The sequence below is a fragment of the Aythya marila genome, assembly GCF_965140915.1.
Source record: "Aythya marila genome assembly, chromosome: 1".
NCBI lineage: Eukaryota > Metazoa > Chordata > Aves > Anseriformes > Anatidae > Aythya > Aythya marila.
Window position 1 is genome coordinate 162,626,634 of NC_139042.1, and position 20,245 is coordinate 162,646,878.

General features: G+C 43.7%; 1 protein-coding gene across 1 annotated transcript in view; it reads left to right on the forward strand.

Annotated features, from left to right (window-relative positions):
- The first annotated feature begins 14,014 nt into the window (after window positions 1-14,014).
- The window catches only part of UTP20 (UTP20 small subunit processome component), a 65,118-nt gene continuing 58,887 nt past the window's right edge, over window positions 14,015-20,245 (forward strand). Inside the window, exons 1-8 of the mRNA XM_082770164.1 lie at window positions 14,015-14,104; window positions 14,573-14,653; window positions 15,444-15,510; window positions 15,698-15,830; window positions 16,255-16,443; window positions 17,948-18,029; window positions 19,089-19,226; window positions 19,659-19,814. Coding sequence (XP_082626290.1) covers window positions 14,060-14,104; window positions 14,573-14,653; window positions 15,444-15,510; window positions 15,698-15,830; window positions 16,255-16,443; window positions 17,948-18,029; window positions 19,089-19,226; window positions 19,659-19,814 — 891 coding nt within the window. The 5' untranslated portion in view covers window positions 14,015-14,059. The remainder of the gene's footprint in view (window positions 14,105-14,572; window positions 14,654-15,443; window positions 15,511-15,697; window positions 15,831-16,254; window positions 16,444-17,947; window positions 18,030-19,088; window positions 19,227-19,658; window positions 19,815-20,245) is intronic.

Consider the following 20,245-nt stretch of genomic DNA (forward strand, 5'->3'; position numbering starts at 1 on the left):
GAGCCGGGGCCGTGCCGCCGGGACAGCCTTATAGGGCCCGGCGCCCGCTCCTCCCCGCGGCGGTGCGCGCCCCCGCCGAGCAGCAAGGGGCGGCGATCCCGGCGGCCGGGGCACGGCGCAGAGCTCCCGCCCGCCCGGCGGGGCCGTGAGACGGGGAGGCGCGCCCCCGCTGCCCTCCTTCCATCCTTCTTCCCTTCCTTTCCTTCCCTCCTTCCTTCCCTTCTTCCTTCCCCTTTTTCCTTCCCTCAGCCCCCGCAGCCCTCGGGTTTCTGAGGGAAGGCAGCTCGCCCCATGGGGTGGTGTCCCCTAGCTCTCTCCGTTAGGACACGCCACCATCACCCCACACGAAGATGGCGAGAATATGTTTTATTCCATGCATATTCTCTGGGTTGAGCAATCTGGAAGGTAAGCTGCTAACTGGGATCTGTCGACAGACCTGCCAAGGCTGTGTGGTAGGGAAGCCCTGCTACCGGCGTTCCGCTCGCGGAAGTGTTGCTCTCGCTCCTCAGTTAAACACAGGTTCAAGAGTCAAAGTGCGCAGGGATATCGCAGATGGGGCTCCCTTTATCTGATCCACAGGGTAATGCACCAAAACCATCTGGGGGTTTCAAGGCCAGGGATGTTGTGCGGTGGAGACGTGTGCCTGGCTCCGCGGCTAGCAGCACATCCAGGACTAAACCAGCTGACACTACATCTGGCCACCGTGCCGTGTGTCAGCAGCCCCTGATGGGGGATTGCAATGTAAAGATGCCAAAGGTGGCCAAGGTTGGCCTGGCAGCTGGGCAGCTGCACGCCTTGCAGCAGGGCTCGGCTGCTTTGCGCAGAGGCTTTCAGGCTTCCCCTGCGCCTTGGCAAAGTGCTCCGCTGGAGGTGATTTCCTGGCACGAGATGGCACCAAGTTGAGAATAAAAATCCCGGAGTTTCCTTTTATGGCTCTTTTCTGATCAGCCTTGCCCTGCTCTAATCTACAGCTGGGTTCGCTGGAAGTGGTCTTTGGTGCAAATTCTCTGGGTTCAGCACAGGACACGCCCTCCTGCCTGAATCTGACCAGTTTGGGACCATTTTTAGCAGGCTTCTTCCCTATGGCAGACAAATGATTGACCAGACACCTGACAGCCAGCCCAGCTCACGGAGCTCATTTATCTCCTTGGGAGTTCTGCATCTGGCAGGCCATTTGCAGGTATTTCTGAGTGCATGTTGGAAGCAGGGGGTGCAGGTGGAAGGCTGGGCTGGCAGGGCTGTTAGGCTGAGCTGTGCTGCTGTGAAATCGTGTGTGTGCTGACCTGGCCTCTAGACACCCATCTGGGAGTGGAAGTGTCCCCGAACATACAGAAGCCAGCCACTGTGGTGCAAGCAGCATGTCCTAATCTCACAGGAGCAGGTTAGGGCGTCTGTCTCTGGCCCAATTCCTCTGTAATTACTTATACAATGAGTAACAGCTTCCAGATGGCCTGCTGGGAGAGAACAAGAAAGAAACTTACTCTATACCCCTACCAATTAGGCTATTGAGCTATTGATTACCTTAGGTGGTTGCCGTAGTGAGGTGGTTGTCCTCATTTGCTGTTAGCTTTTGACCACAGGGAAAATGAGAAGCCTTGCCAGCAAAACCTCAGTGAAACCAGCACCTTCCCACACAGTGCAATGAACTGGTGTTGACCAGCATAAATATCCAGTTTCAAAAAACATGAGCCACATTCACATAGAAAGCACAGAAGCAGCCTTCCACCCAGATCCACATCTCGTACTGCTCAGAGCTTGGTGTTAGCTGCTTGCACTCTTTCAGGTGTTATGTTGCTCAAACCATTCAAACAATAACATGTATTTAAAGTATTAACTGCACGGGATTAATACAGTTTTGATTCTGCTTCTTTATCATTTTTGACATAATGTAAACACGGCAAGCAATAACATGTATTGGAAAACAAACTGTGTTTCTTAACTGAAACGCAAGCAGTACTATAAGGAAATACATCACACGCAGTGGTTTCAGGTGGCATCTTTGATTCTTTTATAGGAGCGTTATGCAAATTGTCTTTCGAATGTCATCATGAACGACACGGCAAGAGAGGCTGGATCCTCCCTTTGGGATGTTTCTGTCTCAGGAACCAGCAGCAAAGCTGTATGACGCCCATGTCCTAAGTCACAGCAAGTGGACCCAGAGAACAACGCTAAAAGTTTTTCGTCTGGATTTTTTCTCACACAAAATCAAATCAGTTCCATGGAACACAGTGGACTTGTGCTGTGTAGCAAAGAACAGCATGTATTTGCTTTTTCTCACCCTATAATAGATATTTAAATGTCTTCCAAACTCAGAGAGCATATTTCATTGTTTTCTTGTAATGCCTGGCTCCATCTCCATGGGCTCTTATGTGCCCCCTCATGTCACTGTGACTCCACTCTTGTGACAGCCACTGTCATCAGTGGAATTTTGTGTTTAATATTGGGAAGCATGAGATTCACATCCCTCTGGCATCTTCAATTTAAAAAACCTGTGAACAAACCCCAAACCCCCCTAATGGATCCAAGCAATTCCTTCCTTTGAGCTGGGAAGGCCTCATTTCCATCACTGGACGTGGCTGTGAGGAGTCACTTGAAGTGTCTGTGATGTTGTGAAGAACAGTCTCTCCCTACTGCTTCTCACATGGATAGGCATGGGTAGGAGATCAGTGGGATGGGTTTCCCTCTATAGACAAGAGACAAGAATATCAAGCCCTGCACTTGATATACTGCCCACCTGTCTGAACTGACTTGTGGAAATACACTGAGGGATTCTCCTGCTCATAGGCCCAGGCAAAAGCTACTGCAAGTGAGGTAGGAGAGCACTGGAGGCTTGCTGATGCTGCTCGGCGGTGCTGTGAGGCACTTTGCAATTTGCCCTGATAGCCTGGGAGCCCTTTGACTTCCCGTGGTTCCGTTCTCAAGTATGCAGTTTCAGGCTGTGTGGGGCTCAACTGCACCTACAGCAGCAGAGCTGAGTTAGCAGGTGATGTTCACACCAAGCAACAGTCCTGTTTAGTGCAAGGTCTGGGTTCAGAAGTCTGAGCTCTGTTCTCCTCTGCTTCTACAGAGATGTGTTTGGAAACCTTCCCAGAGAATGACTTGGTAAGATAAAAAATCATTTAAAAATGCAAGCTGCAAAAAAAAATTTGATAAGAAAAAAATGTTAAGTTTGGCCTTTTCTGGGAACAATGTGTTATGATTTATTACTTGGAAAAACTCTATTTTTGTTTGGATAAGTTGCTTAGGAAATGAAAGGCATGGAATCATGCCCTCTGTGTATACATACATGTATGTAAATGGAAGGTGCTTGCCCATTCTCCGGTAACCATTGAACACCATGACCAAATTTAACAGAGGGGTGGAGGCCTCAGAGCTAATAAGGTGCTACCACTTTTATCAAAGTAGATGTTCAGGAAAGAGACATCCTGTAAATGGACTTGTCAAAAGGAAGACTGCAGTGGGAACTGAGCTCCTGTTAGATAATAGTGAAACCATATGAGAGAAGGACCTTAAAAACACCCAGCTGCAGGCAAAGCTCCTCATCTTCTTAAGAATGTGCTCCAACCAACACTGAGAGCTGTGGGGATCCAGGTTCCATTTACTCCTCTGTTCATGGAGCTAACTGCTTAATTTCCCTTTGGACATCATTATTAGCAATAACATATCAAATTAGACAGTTTGATTTTTCTCCCAGTGCAATGCTTCTAGTCAAAATCTCTCTACCACTACCTGAAGGGCTCTCCAAACTACCTGAAAGAAGATAGCAACCAGAAGGGTGTTGGTCTCTTTTCTCAGGTGACAAGTGACAGAACACAAGGAAATGGTCTCAAGTTACACCCATGAATGTTTAGATTGGGATATGATGGGGAATTTCTTCCTGGAGAGGGTGGTCAAGCATTGGAACGTGCTGCCCAGGGGAGTGGTGGAGTCCCCATCCCTGGAGGTATTTAAGAGATGTGTGGACATGGCACTAAGGGGCATGGTGTAGTGATGGGACTTGGATGGGTAAATTGATGGCTGGACTTGAAGGTCTTTTCCAATCTCAGTGGTTCTATGATTTTATGAAAATCCACTTCTTACATTTTTGAAAGGTTCTTTTCCAGCAAATTTAATAAAATACACAGCATTCCTTTATCACCTTGAAAAACCTGTTGGGATTTTGGCGTCATGGAAGTTCATTGCTGATGGTAGTTTTATATATCTGAACACCAGTTAGTGTTTGGCTCCACTCTAATCTCTCCCGTTGCTGTGCTTGTCCATGCTGTTGCTTTGAATGGCTGAGCTCGGTACAGCTAGTTACCTAACTGCCACCATCATTGGCCTTGCTTCCCCTGATTTAATGTGACCCTTAGCAATTTTTTCCATGGTGTTATCAGTGGTGTTCTTAGCTGTCTAACTTTTTTTTTTTTTTTTTGGTCAGTTCTTCTGTTAATAGTGTTTGGACATTAAAGAATGACACTGAAAGTAAGTGGATTCAGAAGAGCAGTATTGTCATCCACATTCACTGTGAAACTTGGATGAATTCCTTAGGATCAGATATAGCCACGTGGCACCTCTATTTTGAGCACTGGGGTTTTCTTGTACAGAGATGTCCTGCAATTGTCACCTGCTTATTTCTAATCACTAGAGTACATTTCCAGAAATATTTTGGGAAACATACCCAGCTAGCAGGATTTCCAGTGCTAAAAGCATAGAATAGTATGTTTGAAAGTCCCTCTTATGCAGGCTGTGCACTGTGTGCAATAGCAAGAATGTGTTGCAATTTATGAGTGTCTTATGCCTCAAAACACCACCATAAACAAAATATTAAAAGTTAAATATTTCAAGAAGTATAGCTCCCTAATTCTATTTCTCTAGCATTTACAAACCTCTTTTCAGAGGCTAGGTTTGCAAAAGGAAGATAAACTTAAGACCCTGATTATTGTTACCCTGATTATTGTTACCCTGATACTTGATTCCTTGAAGTGGTTGTCCTCTCATGTTTAGCTTTAGGACACAGAATAGAGAGAAGAGACTTCCAGAGAAGGACAGCAACAGAGGCAGGGCATCCCTGCCCATGGCAGGCAGGTTGAAACCAGATGATCTTTAAGGTCCCTTCCAACCCAAGCCATTCTATGATTCCATTCTAAGAGTCAGAGAGTTGCATTAAAGTTACAGAAATAAATCAAGTTCCTATTGACATTTTGAACGAAACCTCCTTGGCAGTTTGTTTTCTATTTTGCATTCAACAGAAATGTGAACGCATGCAATTTGCAAGCAAAATGATTTAAACGTGAATGCTTAATGGTCCTGAGAAGAAACCTTTAGGTTGTGTAACCCCCTAATACCAACACACCTTTTAAAATCAATAGGCAGTGCCTCGGGATTGAAGGAAGTAGTTAAGCTACCCATGAATGCTGAGTATTTAAATCTGGCTGATTTGGAGCCTATAGTTTATTTGCTAGATAATTCTGTTCTTCAATTTAAAAGAACAAATTTCACAATTTATTTGTGGACTGTTCGTGCAGTGAGATGTGACATGCATAATTATTTGCTCGAGAGAATAATTGGTTTGAGAATAAAATTTTGGTACAGATGTCCCTTCTTTAACTGAAAAGGATAAATAAGTTACATGCTTGAACTTTATTCTCATGGCTTTGGGATCTTTTGTTTATCTAAGGTGTTCAATTTTGCATCAACAGAATTACAATTCAACTAGTTTGCTTACTCACAGTTAATGTATGAGAAAGGGCTGTCAAAAGTTCACCAGAATGATCAAGGAAAATTGATTTTTTTTTCTGAGTAGATCCTTTCTTTATTTCCTTGTTTTATTTCTGTTGTTTTCCCTTTTTCCACTACTTGCTATCCAAATGATCTCTGTTCACGTGTCCTAGCTGCTGTTATTTTGAGATGTGTTTGCTCTAGGTACACGGTGTAGGTACTGGAGTTATGCTGTTCAGCTCCCTATGTTTTCTCTCTAACCAGTGCAGAGAGACAGCCTCTTCAGAAAGAAACTGTGCTTGCTGCTTTGATATGTTCCCTGGAGGAATTTGTCTCTTCCTCTTATCTACAGAGGAAGCCTCTAAAAATGAGCCTCCTCACCTTGGCACTTAAGAATACTCTGAAAAATGTTCCCTGCCACTATCCCAGTGCCCTGAGTAGCTCTTCTTTTTGATTATTTGATGTATTCTTCCATTCATACTCAGGAGTGTCTTTCACCAGTTCTGGCACCTCCCTTGTTATCTACTTCCCATCCTTCTTCGTAATTCCTAGTGCTTAATCCTTGTGCTCCCTCATCCCTTTCATCCTTTCATCTCCTCTCTTTCTCTTAGCCCAAACATTTCTTCTGCCAGAATCCCTTCTTTTTGAACCTCAGTCGTAAGAGTCATTTCCCCCCAAACTGCTGTTTGCTATTCAGTTCATTCCTCCATTTTTCAAGTCTCTCTAAGAGCTGACTGCCTTTCCTCTCTCCAAACCCCTTTTTGATCCTTTCCAGTCCCTCTTGTACTCTGTTGAGGCTGCCCATGCAGGAGATCACAGACACATACACTGCTTGCAAATGTTTCAAGGCAGTTACACATATTTGCACCAGCTCTCTATGTTTATCTAATTTGCTTGTCAGACATCCTCAAAGATGTAATCATCACCAAATGCAGATCAGAGAGGAGGTTTTGCCTTGGGCCTAAGGGAAAACAGCTGTCTGCAGCTGCTGGCTTTGGTTTAATTCATTTCTTCTGTTTTCCTGCAGGACTCATTACACCTATTTCTGATAGTGTCTGGACATTTCAAATAGCAAATCCCTGTCATTTTGGAGAGCAGAGATACTGCCAGCATCCTTGGTCTCTCCCAGTATCCTGCTGGGCCACACCATAGTTTTTGTGCTCTCTTGGACCGCAGTCTTATGGCTGTTGTAGGATGCTGGTGAGTGTGGTGAGTGAGGTGTAGAAGGCAGAAAAAATGATTATTTTTACAGCCAAACTTTTTTTTTTTTAGGAAAATGAGTATTGTGGGCTAAGGCAAAGGGGAAAAACAGTAACTTTAACATGCATTTTATGAAGATGCAAGAAAAAATGGTGTAGATTCTATGCCACAAAACCCACATAGCTTCTGCACAAGCAGGTTAATACCCATTTTGTAAATGCCACATGATAGTGTTAGCAATTCACAAATCATCAATGTGATGATGCACAAGGAATCACAGAGATAGAAATGGCAGTTTAGGGGGAGCACTTTGGTCGCAGATGGGTTTAAGGGAATCTGTCTTTTCACTCAGCAGGTACTCCATATCTGTACAGTAGCATTAGCTGATCACCATTTGAAGAGAGCTTCTTTCATTTTGCTTCAGAATAGGCACTTGTGGAGCACCTGCAAACTGACCTATAAGTATTGATGCCATATAATATATGGCACACTGTAAATATTGATTGTCTTCCACCGGCTAGGAACAAGTGCATCTGCCAACACAGCAGATAGCCATAGCCAGAGAGATGCAGTGCACCCCTGTGTAAGCAAGCGGCTTACCATTTCAAGGAACAAGGACTTCATATGCCTCGGTGTCATCCTTTTCCTCACTTGGAAGGTGATGCCCACGACAGTTTTCTGTTTCTGAAATGCCAGTTTCCACATGGCATCTTCCACAGAGGGTTCTATCACTTTAGTGCATGTTACTTGTATCAGTTACTTTAATGGCTCCTATTTGATTCAGACCAGTATTAGAAGTAGTATTAGAAGAAGCAGTATTAGAAGAAGCAGCAACGTCCAAAAGGATATATAAGGTTACTGGAAAAGAGGGGACAGCCCTGTTTTTTTCCTTTTAGTTATCAATATGTCTGCAGTCAGAGCATTAATAAAGTTTTGCATTCCTTCCTCCTCCAGAGAGAATCATTTTCCAAGCAAAGCAGAGTTGTATCTCCTTGCAGGGTTTTTATCACAGATGGGGACTCATTGACTGGCAGAAACTTGGGGTGCTAAGAGTTAAGAGCACACACCTGAGAAGTCTCTGAAAATCCTACTGCATTACGACTAGGGATGTTGTCTGGAAGCACAATTGATTATGGTGACAAATCCTTCTTGAGATCATGTGGGATTTTGGAAAACAGGCCAAGAATCTAGCCATGTTTTTTTCTAACTTGTATAGTCCAATGCTGGAATTTTTTCATGAACATCTATGATTTAGCAGCCAGCACCAATGGCTGATGAAAATCTACTGACACACTGGAAGTGGCAAGAAGGGCTTTGTATCTTGATGTTGTATAAGTTCTTCCCCTTCTCCAAGCTACCCTCAAATATATCACCAAATAGTACACACCAAAATCACAATGTTTAACTGAGGTACTGTCTTCATTGGTACCTGAGAGCAAAATAAGAGCTGCATGAATATTAGGATAGCTCAAGCTGCAAACAAGAAAAAAAATAGCCAAAACCTCAAATCTAAGTACCTAAATTTTGGACCCATCTTGTATGAACCAGGTGTATGCAGAGACATGAAGAATAGCATCATTTGTTTTGTATGTTATCTTCTATTCAGTGGCAGGAACGTGCTGTTCCTTTCAGTAACAAAATGCTGAGCCTGGCCTTATTTACCCCTGAATGCTATGCACAGCTGACTTTGCAAGTTTGAAGGCAGAAACTATTTGAGAAAGGGTACTTGATCCCATCCTTCTATCAGTTCACGTTTTCCACTCAAGAACACTGGCTTCTCAACATCCTTGTGACATGAGTACTGTTTTCAGCAGGGAAACTGCTGTTCTGGATTATTGATTTATTATTTCTTCAGTGGCCTTTTACAGATAAAGGATCCAATAAAGACAGAGCAAAACAAGAGGACAAAAAAAGAGTAAGAAAATTGTATGTGAAAGGTGGCAGTTATGTTGAGGGAAGCATTCCCCTGTGTGTACCTAAAGAGATCTTTACCATTTTCCATCTTCCCTGGTTTGGAAGGTTGGACTCTGCCTTAAAACATAAGGTTGTGATCTTGCCCCACCCAGTTCCTCACCTTACGCTGTAGCTTCAAGCTACCAAACAATGAAGAGGGATTTGGCGTTTGGGGGAAGGAGAAATCTGGCAGCATAGTCAGATTAACTACTAAGCTTTATGCTTTGTTCCTAGACATGCCAGATATCCAGGTTTCAGGTCATTTGTCAGAAATCTGAGCTAGACTGTAATGAGATGTTTAGTACTCTCAGACAGCTAACAGACAGCCTGAAATCTAGACTGTCTCTGTCAGATCCAGATGCCCTTCATTCTAGTAGTGAGGGTGAAATGCAGGAGACAATTCACATCCTTTTTGTGAGAAAAGACTCCATCCTCCCTATTCATTTGCCTTTTTGTGTCCCTTGCTTTCTCTGTGGATCCTGTGCCTGTTGTCCCTGTAGCTGTTGCTGTTATCAAGGCTGAAGCCAGTTCTGATGATGCCATTGTGACTGAGCAGTAGGATGAAGAACAGCAGCACTGTAATCCCTTGTCTCAGGGCCATCTGTATAAATGTTGTCCATGCAGAAATCAGGCTCTTCTTCTTTCCAACACAAAGTACACTACACTTTCTTTCCCACCTCAAAAAAATAAATAATAATAATAAAACAAACCAAACTAAACTAAAATGAAATAAAAAAGTGTGACTTCCTACTGAACAGAAATGTTGGAATGGTACGGTTTGGCATGAAACAAAATTGAGCCAGGGACTGTATTAACAATTAATTGATCTGGATGATCCCTGTGCTCTGGCACTATTCAGTTTACTTCCAGAGATGGAGCTAGAGCAGCCCACCTGCTCCAGATCTGTAGCAGAAACCTGCTAGCAATAGAGGAGCCACTGTCCTAGATGCCTTGAAGGGCTCAGTCATGTTGTTGGTGCCCCCTTCCATGAAAGAAGGCTCTAAATTCAGGATATTTCAGGGATGAATGCCTCTCCCCCTACACAAATAGAAATCTGGGCTCCATAGTCCAGCTCCTAGTTCAAAACTCTCTCTGATCTGCAAGCCTAAATGTAGGTGACATTGTCCCCAGGACTCAGCCAGCATTGACCTGGAGTTGCACTATTTACAAAATCTTTGTGCTCCAGGCATATCAGAAAAAATGTGGCCAAACAGTTCCGCCAGTTTGCAGAACAGGATTCCAATATCTTGTCTGCTTTGTTTTTGAAAATGCAAGTGCTTTCAACCATATCCCACATAATCTTGTGGGGTTTTCTTCTGCAAGACAAGGCAAAATGCCAGCTAGAAGCTGAGAAGGAAACTGGCAAAGAAAAAAAATGTCCTTGCGTTTCAAAGGGCTCTTCATGCTTTCCAGACAAATTAAAAAATAAATAAATAAAAATCTGTTTGCAGTAGTTGTATAAGTATTCCAAAGACATCATGCACCTGTATAACTTGTAATAAGACCCATGCCAGCCTCCCCCCTCACTGAGGAGCTTGAAGAGAACCTGTGATGCAGTGGGATTCCAGCCGTGTGGCACACAAACTGTGTACCCCAAGTTGTTCTGTGGGGCGACTCGAAACAAAGAGAAGGACTTCTGGGATCACAAGCAACTCTTACCACTTCAACCTACTTAACCTACTCCAGTAACCTACTTAGTGTCTTAAATACTGATTGAAGAATCTACCACTGAGCATTCAAGCTTGGAAGTAGTTTGGCTCAATTCACAGTGTTTCTCTTAATCTATTTCAACTGAGGGGCATTCAGCAGGGTCAGTTGCAAATACACGCATATAATGAGGTCATCTACACTACACTTCTAAAGCACGATTTGTTTTATTCTAACCTGGATTATTTAAATACAAGAATGTGTCTAGATCTCCTCTGAATAAAAAGGGAGCCTGAAGAGACAGACAGGTGCATTGTAAATGTTGCAAACTGCAAGAGGAGTTCTGTGAGACCAGCCTGAGTTAAATACGGAGGTATTTTATCCAAATTACTATTATTAGTCTAAATTGACAGTGCTGATTTAAAAGAACAAACAAACAAAAAGACAACCTGGAAAGCATTACACTGACTCAAAGTAAGACATGTTTCCAGAGGACAAACATGCTTTTGGGTCTTCACAGTGGTTCTTGCTCTTGCTGAGTCAGGCAAATAAATTTTGGACAGCAGGACTAAAAAGCCCAGGAATGGAGAAGACAATAGGAATCTTAGACCGGCTCCAGAAGTGCTGATGTACTACTGTCAGGTTGTAGCCCACAGCAAGTGATTGAAGAAGTTAGATCTGCATAGGTGACTACTTTGATAGACACACACGTGCTGTTTTAGAAGTTTCCACTACGTGCCTCTGCAGGTATTACTACCAATAAACCATCACTCCAGAAGGCCATCTGCTTATAGTTAGCATGGCTTTCTGAAGGAGAGACTGTTTGACAGCTGGGCCTGCCATATAATCACAGGGTGTTGGAGCTGGGGCCTGCCCAAAGGTGGGAGAGTCATATCTCTTCCTGGAAATGTAAAGGATTAAGGCCTGAGGCACTGCAGTCAGAGGAGTTCTTGTAGGCAGGATGTTGTTAATTTAGATGTTGCTCATGCAGAAGCAGACAAGGGATCTTTTGTCACTGAACCCTTCCAGCTGAAGTTTCAGCACTACTGCTATCACCACAATGGTTTCGGTACCTGACCTACTCCCCGGAGGCTCACTCAGATATATCTCCAAGCACTGTATTCACAGTGCTGGCTGAAGTGCAGTCCATCAGTTCTTCAGGCAGCTCTCACACACATCAGTGGTTGCAGGGCTAGCCAGGCTCATTCTTCTGCAAAGCTGACAGCCTACAAACATAAAGTAGCATTTGTAATTTTTTAAAACATCACCTAACATCTTTTATTATTCATGTTGATGCCTCTTCTGCAACAGGCAAAGCACATCTGAGCTCTTCTCCTTGATGCTTTCCATGAATGGTAGAGCTGATTCTTACCCCTGGATGATTTTGGAGCACATGCATCCCAGGAATTTGCACAACTCTAAGATGCTGTTCATAACAGGAAAAAAAAAAAAAAAAAAGATCTTGTGGACTGTTTTCCGCAAGTTCACAATATGTATATTAGGAGCATATTAGGGGAATTTACTAACCATAGCCAGAGAGGTATTTGTACACTTAAACAGTGGCATATTGGTGACTAAGTTCTTCTGCGGATCTAGACCTGTCCACGTGCTCATAGGTGCATATTGCCATGGAGATATTTGGGATGAAGGCATTCAAGCTGAACTTTTCAAATTCCAGTGCCTAAATTACACATTCTCTTCTGACTTAATGCAAATGCCAGCAGTCTTTATTTATTTATTTTATTTATTTTTTATTATTATTCCCATAGAAGAGCAAGCTCCAAAACCTGTGGTTCTTTGGGAGCAGGTGTTGAAGTGAGCACACTCCCCTGCCTGTCCAGATGGCTATCGTGTTAACAGCTTATTGCCTGCCCCTGGGCAGCTTTTCTGGATACACCTGGCAGCACTTAACCTGTCAGGTGTGTTCAGAGCAGTGGGTCCCCACGTGCATTTCAGCCATGCTCAACTCCAGCCTGGTGGCTTGCAGAGTATCTGCCTGCCTGGTTGCTCAGGGTGGCCTCGAGCTGCCTCTAACAAGCAGGGCAGGCAGGCTAGGGAAAAGCAAACTGCCCAGCCCTGTCAGCTGCCTCACAAGATGACACACAGCTCCGGGCTGCTCATAATGCATCTGCCCAAACCAAAGCTTCAACCAACTTCCAGCTCACCTCTTATCTCCCTAGCCCACACCTTCTACCTCTGTAATTGCAACCACAGCCAGAAGCTCCCACAGGCCCTGGTACTTTTGTGAGCACAGCAGCATGCTGTCAGCATATCAGTCCATAGTTATTTGTGAGGCATTAGTTTGCACTTACTTTGCCTGGGATGTTTTGGTGGTTTTTTTTGTTTTGTTTTGTTTTTTTCTTTATCTTTTTTGAGCTCTGGATAAAAGTCTACTAGAAGCAGGGGGGCAACAACCAGGTGAGGCCCTGGTCAGGCCTCAGCTGGAGTACTGTGTCCAGTTCTGGGCTCCCCAGTACAAGAAAGACAGGGATCTCCTGGAAGGAGTCCAGTGGAGGGACACTAAGACAATACAGGGCCTGGAGCATCTCTTCTGTGAGGAAAGGCTGAGAGACCTGGGTCTGTTCAGCCTTGAGAAGACTGAGAGGGGATCTTATCAATGCTTATAAATACCTGAGGTGTGGGAGACAGAGGGATATGGCCAACCTCTTTTCAGTGGTTTGTGGGGACAGGACAAAGGGCAATTGCCACAAAATGGATCACAGGAAGTTCTGCACCAACATGCGAAAGAACTTCTTTCTAGTGAGGGTGACAGAGCACTGGACCAGGCTGCCCAGGGAGGTTGTGGACTCTCCTTCTCTGGTGATATTCAAGGCCGATCTGGACGCCTACCTGGGCAACATGCTCTAGAGAACCTGCTTTGGCAGGGGGGGTGGACCCAATGATCTCTTGAGGTCCCTTCCAACCCCTACAATTCTGTGATTTCATCCCCTGCCATCATTGCTTAGCTGGCAGTTGTGTCCATCTACCTAGAACCTCCTCCCTGCTTTCATAGAGTGGCTTGGATTAGAAGAGACCTTGAAGGTCATCTAACTCCAATCCCCCTAGGGACACTTTCCACTAGGTCAGGCTGCCCAAAGCCCCCTCCAGCCTGGCCTTGAACACCCCCAGGGATGGGGCATCCACAGCTTCTCTGGGCAGCCTGTGCCAGCTATGCAAGCCACCCTCACAGTGAAAAATTTCTTCCTAACATCTAATCTAATCTCCCTTTTAGTTTAGAACCACTCCCCCTTGCCCTATCGCTATCTGCCCGTGACAGTCTGTCGCTATTTCCCAAAAACGGAGGGGAGCTCGGGCCAGACTCCTCAGGGAGACGCAGATCGCGGCCAGCACAGCGAAGCCCCCTCCGCTCCGGGTCGGGCGGGACACGTCCAAACCCCGACCCGAGGCAGCCCCAACCCCTCCACCCGCCCCTTCCGCCGACGGGTCCTCTTTCTCCTCCTCCTTCTCCTCCTCCTCCTTCTCCTCCCTCTGCTCCCAGCAGCCCTGCCCGGCATGGCGGCGCCCAGCGAGTAGTGCCGCACGTGTGGCCGCCGCCACCATGCCGGGCAAGCCCTCGGCCCCCCAGTCGGGGAACACGCACCGGGTGAGCGCCCGCCTCGCCGGGTCGCTAGGGTTTGGTAACGGGGCGGCGGTGCCACCTACACGGGGCTGGGGGAGATACGGGGGCTGAATTTAGCCGTACCCACCGCTGGGCATCTGGGGGAAGGTGGCTTAATCTTCCTGCATCGCCTTCACCATGTTTTGGGGACACATGGTCCTAAGGGCTCCCTGCGCTGGGCCCTTTGGTGCACGGGCAGCAGCCGGCGGCTCAATGTGTTGTGGGGTGGGCTTTTAATTTTTCTCTTCAGTTACAAACGTCCTCTCCTTCATTGGTACCGTGAGCTCTTTTTTTTGCATTAAGATCGGAATTGAGTCGTTTACAGATTGATTAGTGCGATCTGATAGTCCACCTTCAGGAGCAGGTTCTTTGTCTGTAGTGTGCATGCTATTAAGAAGGGCTTCCTAAGTTTTGAGAACAGAGCAAAAACGCGTATGTCCTTTTGTTTTACAGTTTCTCACCTTTTCGGAACGCTTAAGTAATGTTAATATTGATATTATTCACCGGATTGACAGAACTGGAAGTTATGCTGAGGTGAGAAAAGCGACAGCGGTCGTTTTCTGCAAGAGGATCTCAGATCACAACACAAGTAGCCACACTCCCTGAAATATCCACTTAAAAACTTCTCTGGGAGGGGGGGGAATTACAAAGAAGCTCATGGAAGAGTTGCCTTTTCTGGAGTCTCATTTCCTGCTTTGTTCCTCGTTTCTTGAAATATTTCACAGTATTGGCATAGGGACTCTTTGACAGCATCACTCTGATCACTTCCATGTAGCTCGTGGGCCTCTGAGCATAGAAGACATGGCGCTGTCAGCAGTTCTAGGTCCAGTCCTGCAAAGACCTAAGGATGCTGAGCAGTTGCAATAGTCACAGCATGTGCATGTCTTTAAAGATCATCCGTGTGTCCTGTAGATCGTCACTGAATGAGGTCTTTAGCAGGTTATAGCCTCCTGGTCTGCTGGATTGTTTTTCTGAACTTCCCATTCGATAGCTGTGATGATGCCAAAAGAAATCCCACAGTGTTTGTGCTGTGTGCTTTGTGGTTCAGCATCTTAGATTATGAAGGCCAGTCAACAGAAGTCTAAAAAACAATTATGTAAATGAGGCCTATCACCAGAAAATATTTTCAAATGTTTTTTTGAACATAGAAACAGAAGTCTTATTTTCTGGCAAATTCCACAGCACCCTTTGAAATGAAGTCATCACAGTTTTTTAAGATATTTATAAAATGTTTGAAGCACTTGGTAGTTCTTTTCATTTAAACCTCTCATATTTACAGGCTGTTTTCACAGGAGCTGACAAACTGTTATTTTGTCTTTGACAGGAGGTTGAAACCTACTTTTTTGAAGGACTACAGAAATGGAGGGAACTGAACCTTACTCAGCATTTTGGTACCTAATTTTTATTTGTTGATATTTGCCCTAAACTGTAAAAACTTCTGCATCCAGAGCTCCCTGGGATATTTTCTATTCATTGAATTTTGTATTGGGCTCTGGAGAGCTATTAGTTTTTAGTTTCCTTTATGTTGACCAGGAACTGGACTAGAATTTTCATGGTTTCTTTTTTGTGTTTAAACAGTGCAGTTCTACAAAGAAGTGGCCAACAAATGCCAGTCCTTCAACCAGCTCGTCTATTACCAAAGTACTGTTGTGCAGAGCTTGAAGACACATTTGCAAGTCAAAGGCAGTCTTGCCTATCAACCCTTATTAGAGTAAGTATTTGTTGACAAAATGTAGTCAGAAATCTGAAGGTATTACAAGTAAGTAATTCCAGTTCTGTTGTGAGTATTATTTTTCTTTATTGTACGTGAGGAAAGAAGTATAGCAATGAGATGCCCAAAATGGGATTAGGTAATTGGCATTTATCTATTAGAGATTCACGGTCCTGAGTCTTTAGAAAAAAATGCTTTGGTTGACATTGATCATCTGTATCTTGTTTAATGTTACCTACTCGAAGTATTTTGAATTTTCAAACTTATCTAATAGGTAGCTGTGAATGACGATACTTAAGTAAAAGTGAGAAGCAAGAGTGATGCCGTCTTTTCAAAGAGATTGTGCTAGATTGCAAGCAATGCTTGTCTAGGTTCTTACTGGCTTATTTTAAAATAAACTAACACTGTATTGTCTGAAACACAGTCTAGTGGTGCAGCTGGCTCGAGATCTCCAGGCTGATTTCTATCCACACTTCAATGACTTCTTCCTGGCTATCACCAATCTACTGGATACACAGGACACAGAGTTGCTGGAATGGGCTTTTACCTCTCTTTCCTATCTCTACAAATACTTGTGGAGATTGATGGTGAAGGACATAAGTAACATATACAGGTAAAGGCTGTGTTTAAAGTCTGCCTTGATCAGCAGTTATTAAATGCTATAGGAATGCCAGTTCCAGATGAATATCTGGCTTAATGCTTCAGTATATAGTTGTTAGCATGCTTTCTCTGCTTTCTGAAACAGACTGTGAGCTGTGTTATCATACGCAGCTCCTTTGAGATCCCCCTGTCTTGCACGTGCACTGCATTGGAGGAGGGATACAGGTTGGTCTGCAGTTTTGAGTGTTTGGCCCTCTTTTCTCCTGGTGTGGTGGATGCAAGTGGTGATAGGAGAGAAAGCAGGTATCTCAGCTGGGTAGACAAAACTCAGAAAGACAATGACAGTTTAAACAAGTCTAAATTCTGCACAGGTCTCTTGGGTGCCTGTCAAGTAACTCAGTCATATTTGTATCATTTCTGTCTTTTCCAATTGCAGACTCCTAGAGTTAATGACATTAAATGGACTCCTTTGAGTCTTTAATTGCTGCTGTTGCAGCATTTTGCCCTTTATGTGCTTAACTTCTTCCTGTCTGTTTAGTGAAAAAGCAGACAAGCAGTGCACAGTTTTGTATGCAGTGAAATTCCTTGCCATAGGATGCTGCGCACGTAGAAGGTTGGCATAAGCTCACAGGGAAACTGACCAAGTTTGAGGGAATTTCCAAATGCATAGGAACCACTTCTGGCTTGAGAAGTCCTTGAGCTGCAGGTGGCTAAAAGCTGGTTTTGTATGTGCTTGCCCTGTTTTTAAACTTTTCCCAGGCACCTGCTTCTGGCTGCTGCTAGATACTGAATACAGACCTGTGGTCTGGCCCACTATGATTGCTTGTTCAATGTTATGCTACTCTGGTAGCATTTTTTTATTTTATTTTATTTTTGTCATAGTCAGTGGGTCCATGTTGCTTCTTACTAGAAGCCTTCCGTCTTTCAATTCAGAGCAGATGGAGCAAAAGATGGGTTACAGATTTCTTCCCCAACCCACAAAAGTTGTCAGGCATATTGCAAAAACATCTGTTTGGCTGTGAATCTGAGGCATCACTCTCTGCACTTAACATGTGCTGAGCCACCTGTAACCATTACTGATATTTACCAGAGAACTGCAAATACTTGTCACCCCTCTAAATTGTATCTTTGGAAAATTTACATGCACAAGAGAGCTTGTTGGCTCAGCTGAAGTAGAAATCTGGTATATCAAATCAACTTTGTTTTTACTTAGTGTTGCTGAATGTATCTGTTGAAAATCTTGATGCTGCAATTGGATCTGTGTGGATCCAGAGCTGTTTGAGGTATTTAGTCTGCAGCTTAAGCTTGGTGTTATCATTTGATCTTTGCAAGACTGTTCTTTACACTTGGAGGGTGGGAAGGAATGGAATTGAGGAAGGTATTTACCCTCTCTAGGAGGACAGATTCTTGGTGTTTGTAAGACATGACAATGTAAGCTGCAAACATAATTTTTTAAAACAATTGATGGTAAGTCTTGCGTTCCCTTTAAGATAGTTTATTGTTGTGTGTCTTTGTAGCCTGTACAGCACCCTGCTGGCTCACCACAAGCTTCACATCAGAAACTTTGCTGCTGAAAGTTTTGTCTTTCTAATGAGAAAGGTAAGTGAGGTGTTTGTACCTTGACTCTTTCTCCATTCTGTGGTGGCTTGTGGCTTCAATATGTAATAAGTTCTCTGTAAAGGAGAGCTTACAGGGCCTGAATTGGCATTCTGCACATCTTGAGTTGTGATTTTCAGTGAACGTTTTGCTGAGTATGTCATGTAATTCGTATCAGCAATGGCAAATAGAGGCCTTAGCATTCTGTGTTTTAAAAATAGTTAAACCAAATGGGTCATCTTGCAAAAGGGAGGCTTTGGTTTGTAAATACATATTTTCTCACTGGCTTTTTCAATAATGCTTTAAAGCCTTTGTAGAAAAAGTTATTGTGACAACCTTTTTGCACTCCTGAAAATCAGATTATTTAATGTTCACAGGCAGATCAGTTAAAGCCAAACAGTAGCTTTTCATGGAGTAAGGAAAGACAGCAGTTGTTTTTTTGTTTGTTTGTTTGTTTGTTTGTTTTTTTCATTCAAAAAACACAAAAACCAGAATTCCTGAGAATGATTAGCAAATTTGTGTATCCTTGTTACTGGCCTGAGTTGAGAGACCTTAATAAAGCACATTTGTTTAGTTGTTTTCCAAAGTTGCTGAACTTTGAGTGAAGTCCTCAGGCACAGAGGGTTTCAGAATCTGAGGTCAGAAATATTTGCAGTATTCCCAGGTGTTGTTATAGTTTTGGATGACTGCATTCTGCTTTCAGCTGATACATGTCTCTTTCCATGCCAGAGTGGTGACCTTTGTGTTTCAGTTGGGACCAATTTAGTGGTGCATTTATGCACATGCTTAACTCTAAAATCGTAAGAGTAATCAAAAGGCCGTATTTCATCTGCAATAGGCCTTAGTAGGCCCATGTTCATTTAGGCAAGAGGACTTGTAACTACTGAATAGGTGACTTTTTCTTAGAGTTTCCTTGGTGGTCGCAGAAATAGTGAGTTTGAACTGATGTGGAAAGGCACAGGACTAGAAGAATAATGTGGTGCTGTAGAGCCATTTAATTGCATCTTTTCACCTGGTAACTCTGAATAGAAGATGACTTTTTTTTATCCTTGTGTTTTGTAGGTTTCTGATAAAAATGCTCTCTTCAATTTGATGTTCCGTGACCTGGAGGAGCACCCTAAGAAGGTGGAAGGTGTAGGACAACTACTTTTTGAGATGTGCAAGGGTGTTCGAAACATGTTCCACTCTTGTGCAGAGACGGTAAAGACAAGAAAAAAAGATAGCTGGTGTAGATGTTGCTGTAATAGAGCGCTTTGTGAAACCATTGAGTGTTGCCTTGTTCACCTCAGTAGATCCCTAGTGATGAACATACTGTTCGTTATTTAACAGGATCTGAAAGCTGCTGTCTAAAAATCTTTCCTGAGATGGGAAGGTTGGTTTTTTTGTCATTTCTATATGATATTTCTGTATATTAAAATGGTACTGCTTGATAATGCTATACATGTTTTATACCCTCCAGATGAATCTAAAAACAGTTCAGATATTAAGTGATAGCCTATTTTTTTCCACTAATCATTCTAGAGAGAATTGAGATCACTAAAATATTTTAATAGTATCTTGCTCTAACAAACTTCAGAATTGCTGGATTTATTTTCTGAGTATAAGGGTATGATATGCTCTTTTCTTGTACAGGCTGTGAAGTTAATTCTGGTAAAGCTGGGGCCAGTTACTGAAAAGGAGATTGAACTACCATGGATAACTGTTGGAGAAGCCTTTGAGCAGATGATCAGATCAGCTGCAGTGCATATCCATAAGGAGCATTTTGATATTGTTTTCAAGTGTCTGGAGGTACACTGATTTACATTTTTTTTTTTTTTCTTCTGTTCACAAGAGGCTGAAAAAAAGCTGTGCACACTTACCAAGAAAACTATTTTTGTCCTATTAGACCAGAACTGGGTTTTACATCCTTTGGAAACATTAACTACAGTGTCATGTGTATGGAAAAAAATCCCACTCTTCTTTTGCAAGTTCAGAGTGAACCAGGTGGCTGTGCTGCCCTGTGATTAGTAAGGGAGCCTTGGGGCTCAGTCGCATGTCTGGGCAAGGAGGGTTTGTAGGGTCTGCCTTTGCAGAGACAGGTATTGCAGGCCCCTTGCTGGGGTTAAAGCTTTTCTTATACTACTAAACTAAATCTACTAGTGCTTCCAAACTCACTTTGCGATGGTGAAGGGGAAGCCTTTTGCTGCAGCTCTCTTTACATCAAAGACTTGGGCTGAAAT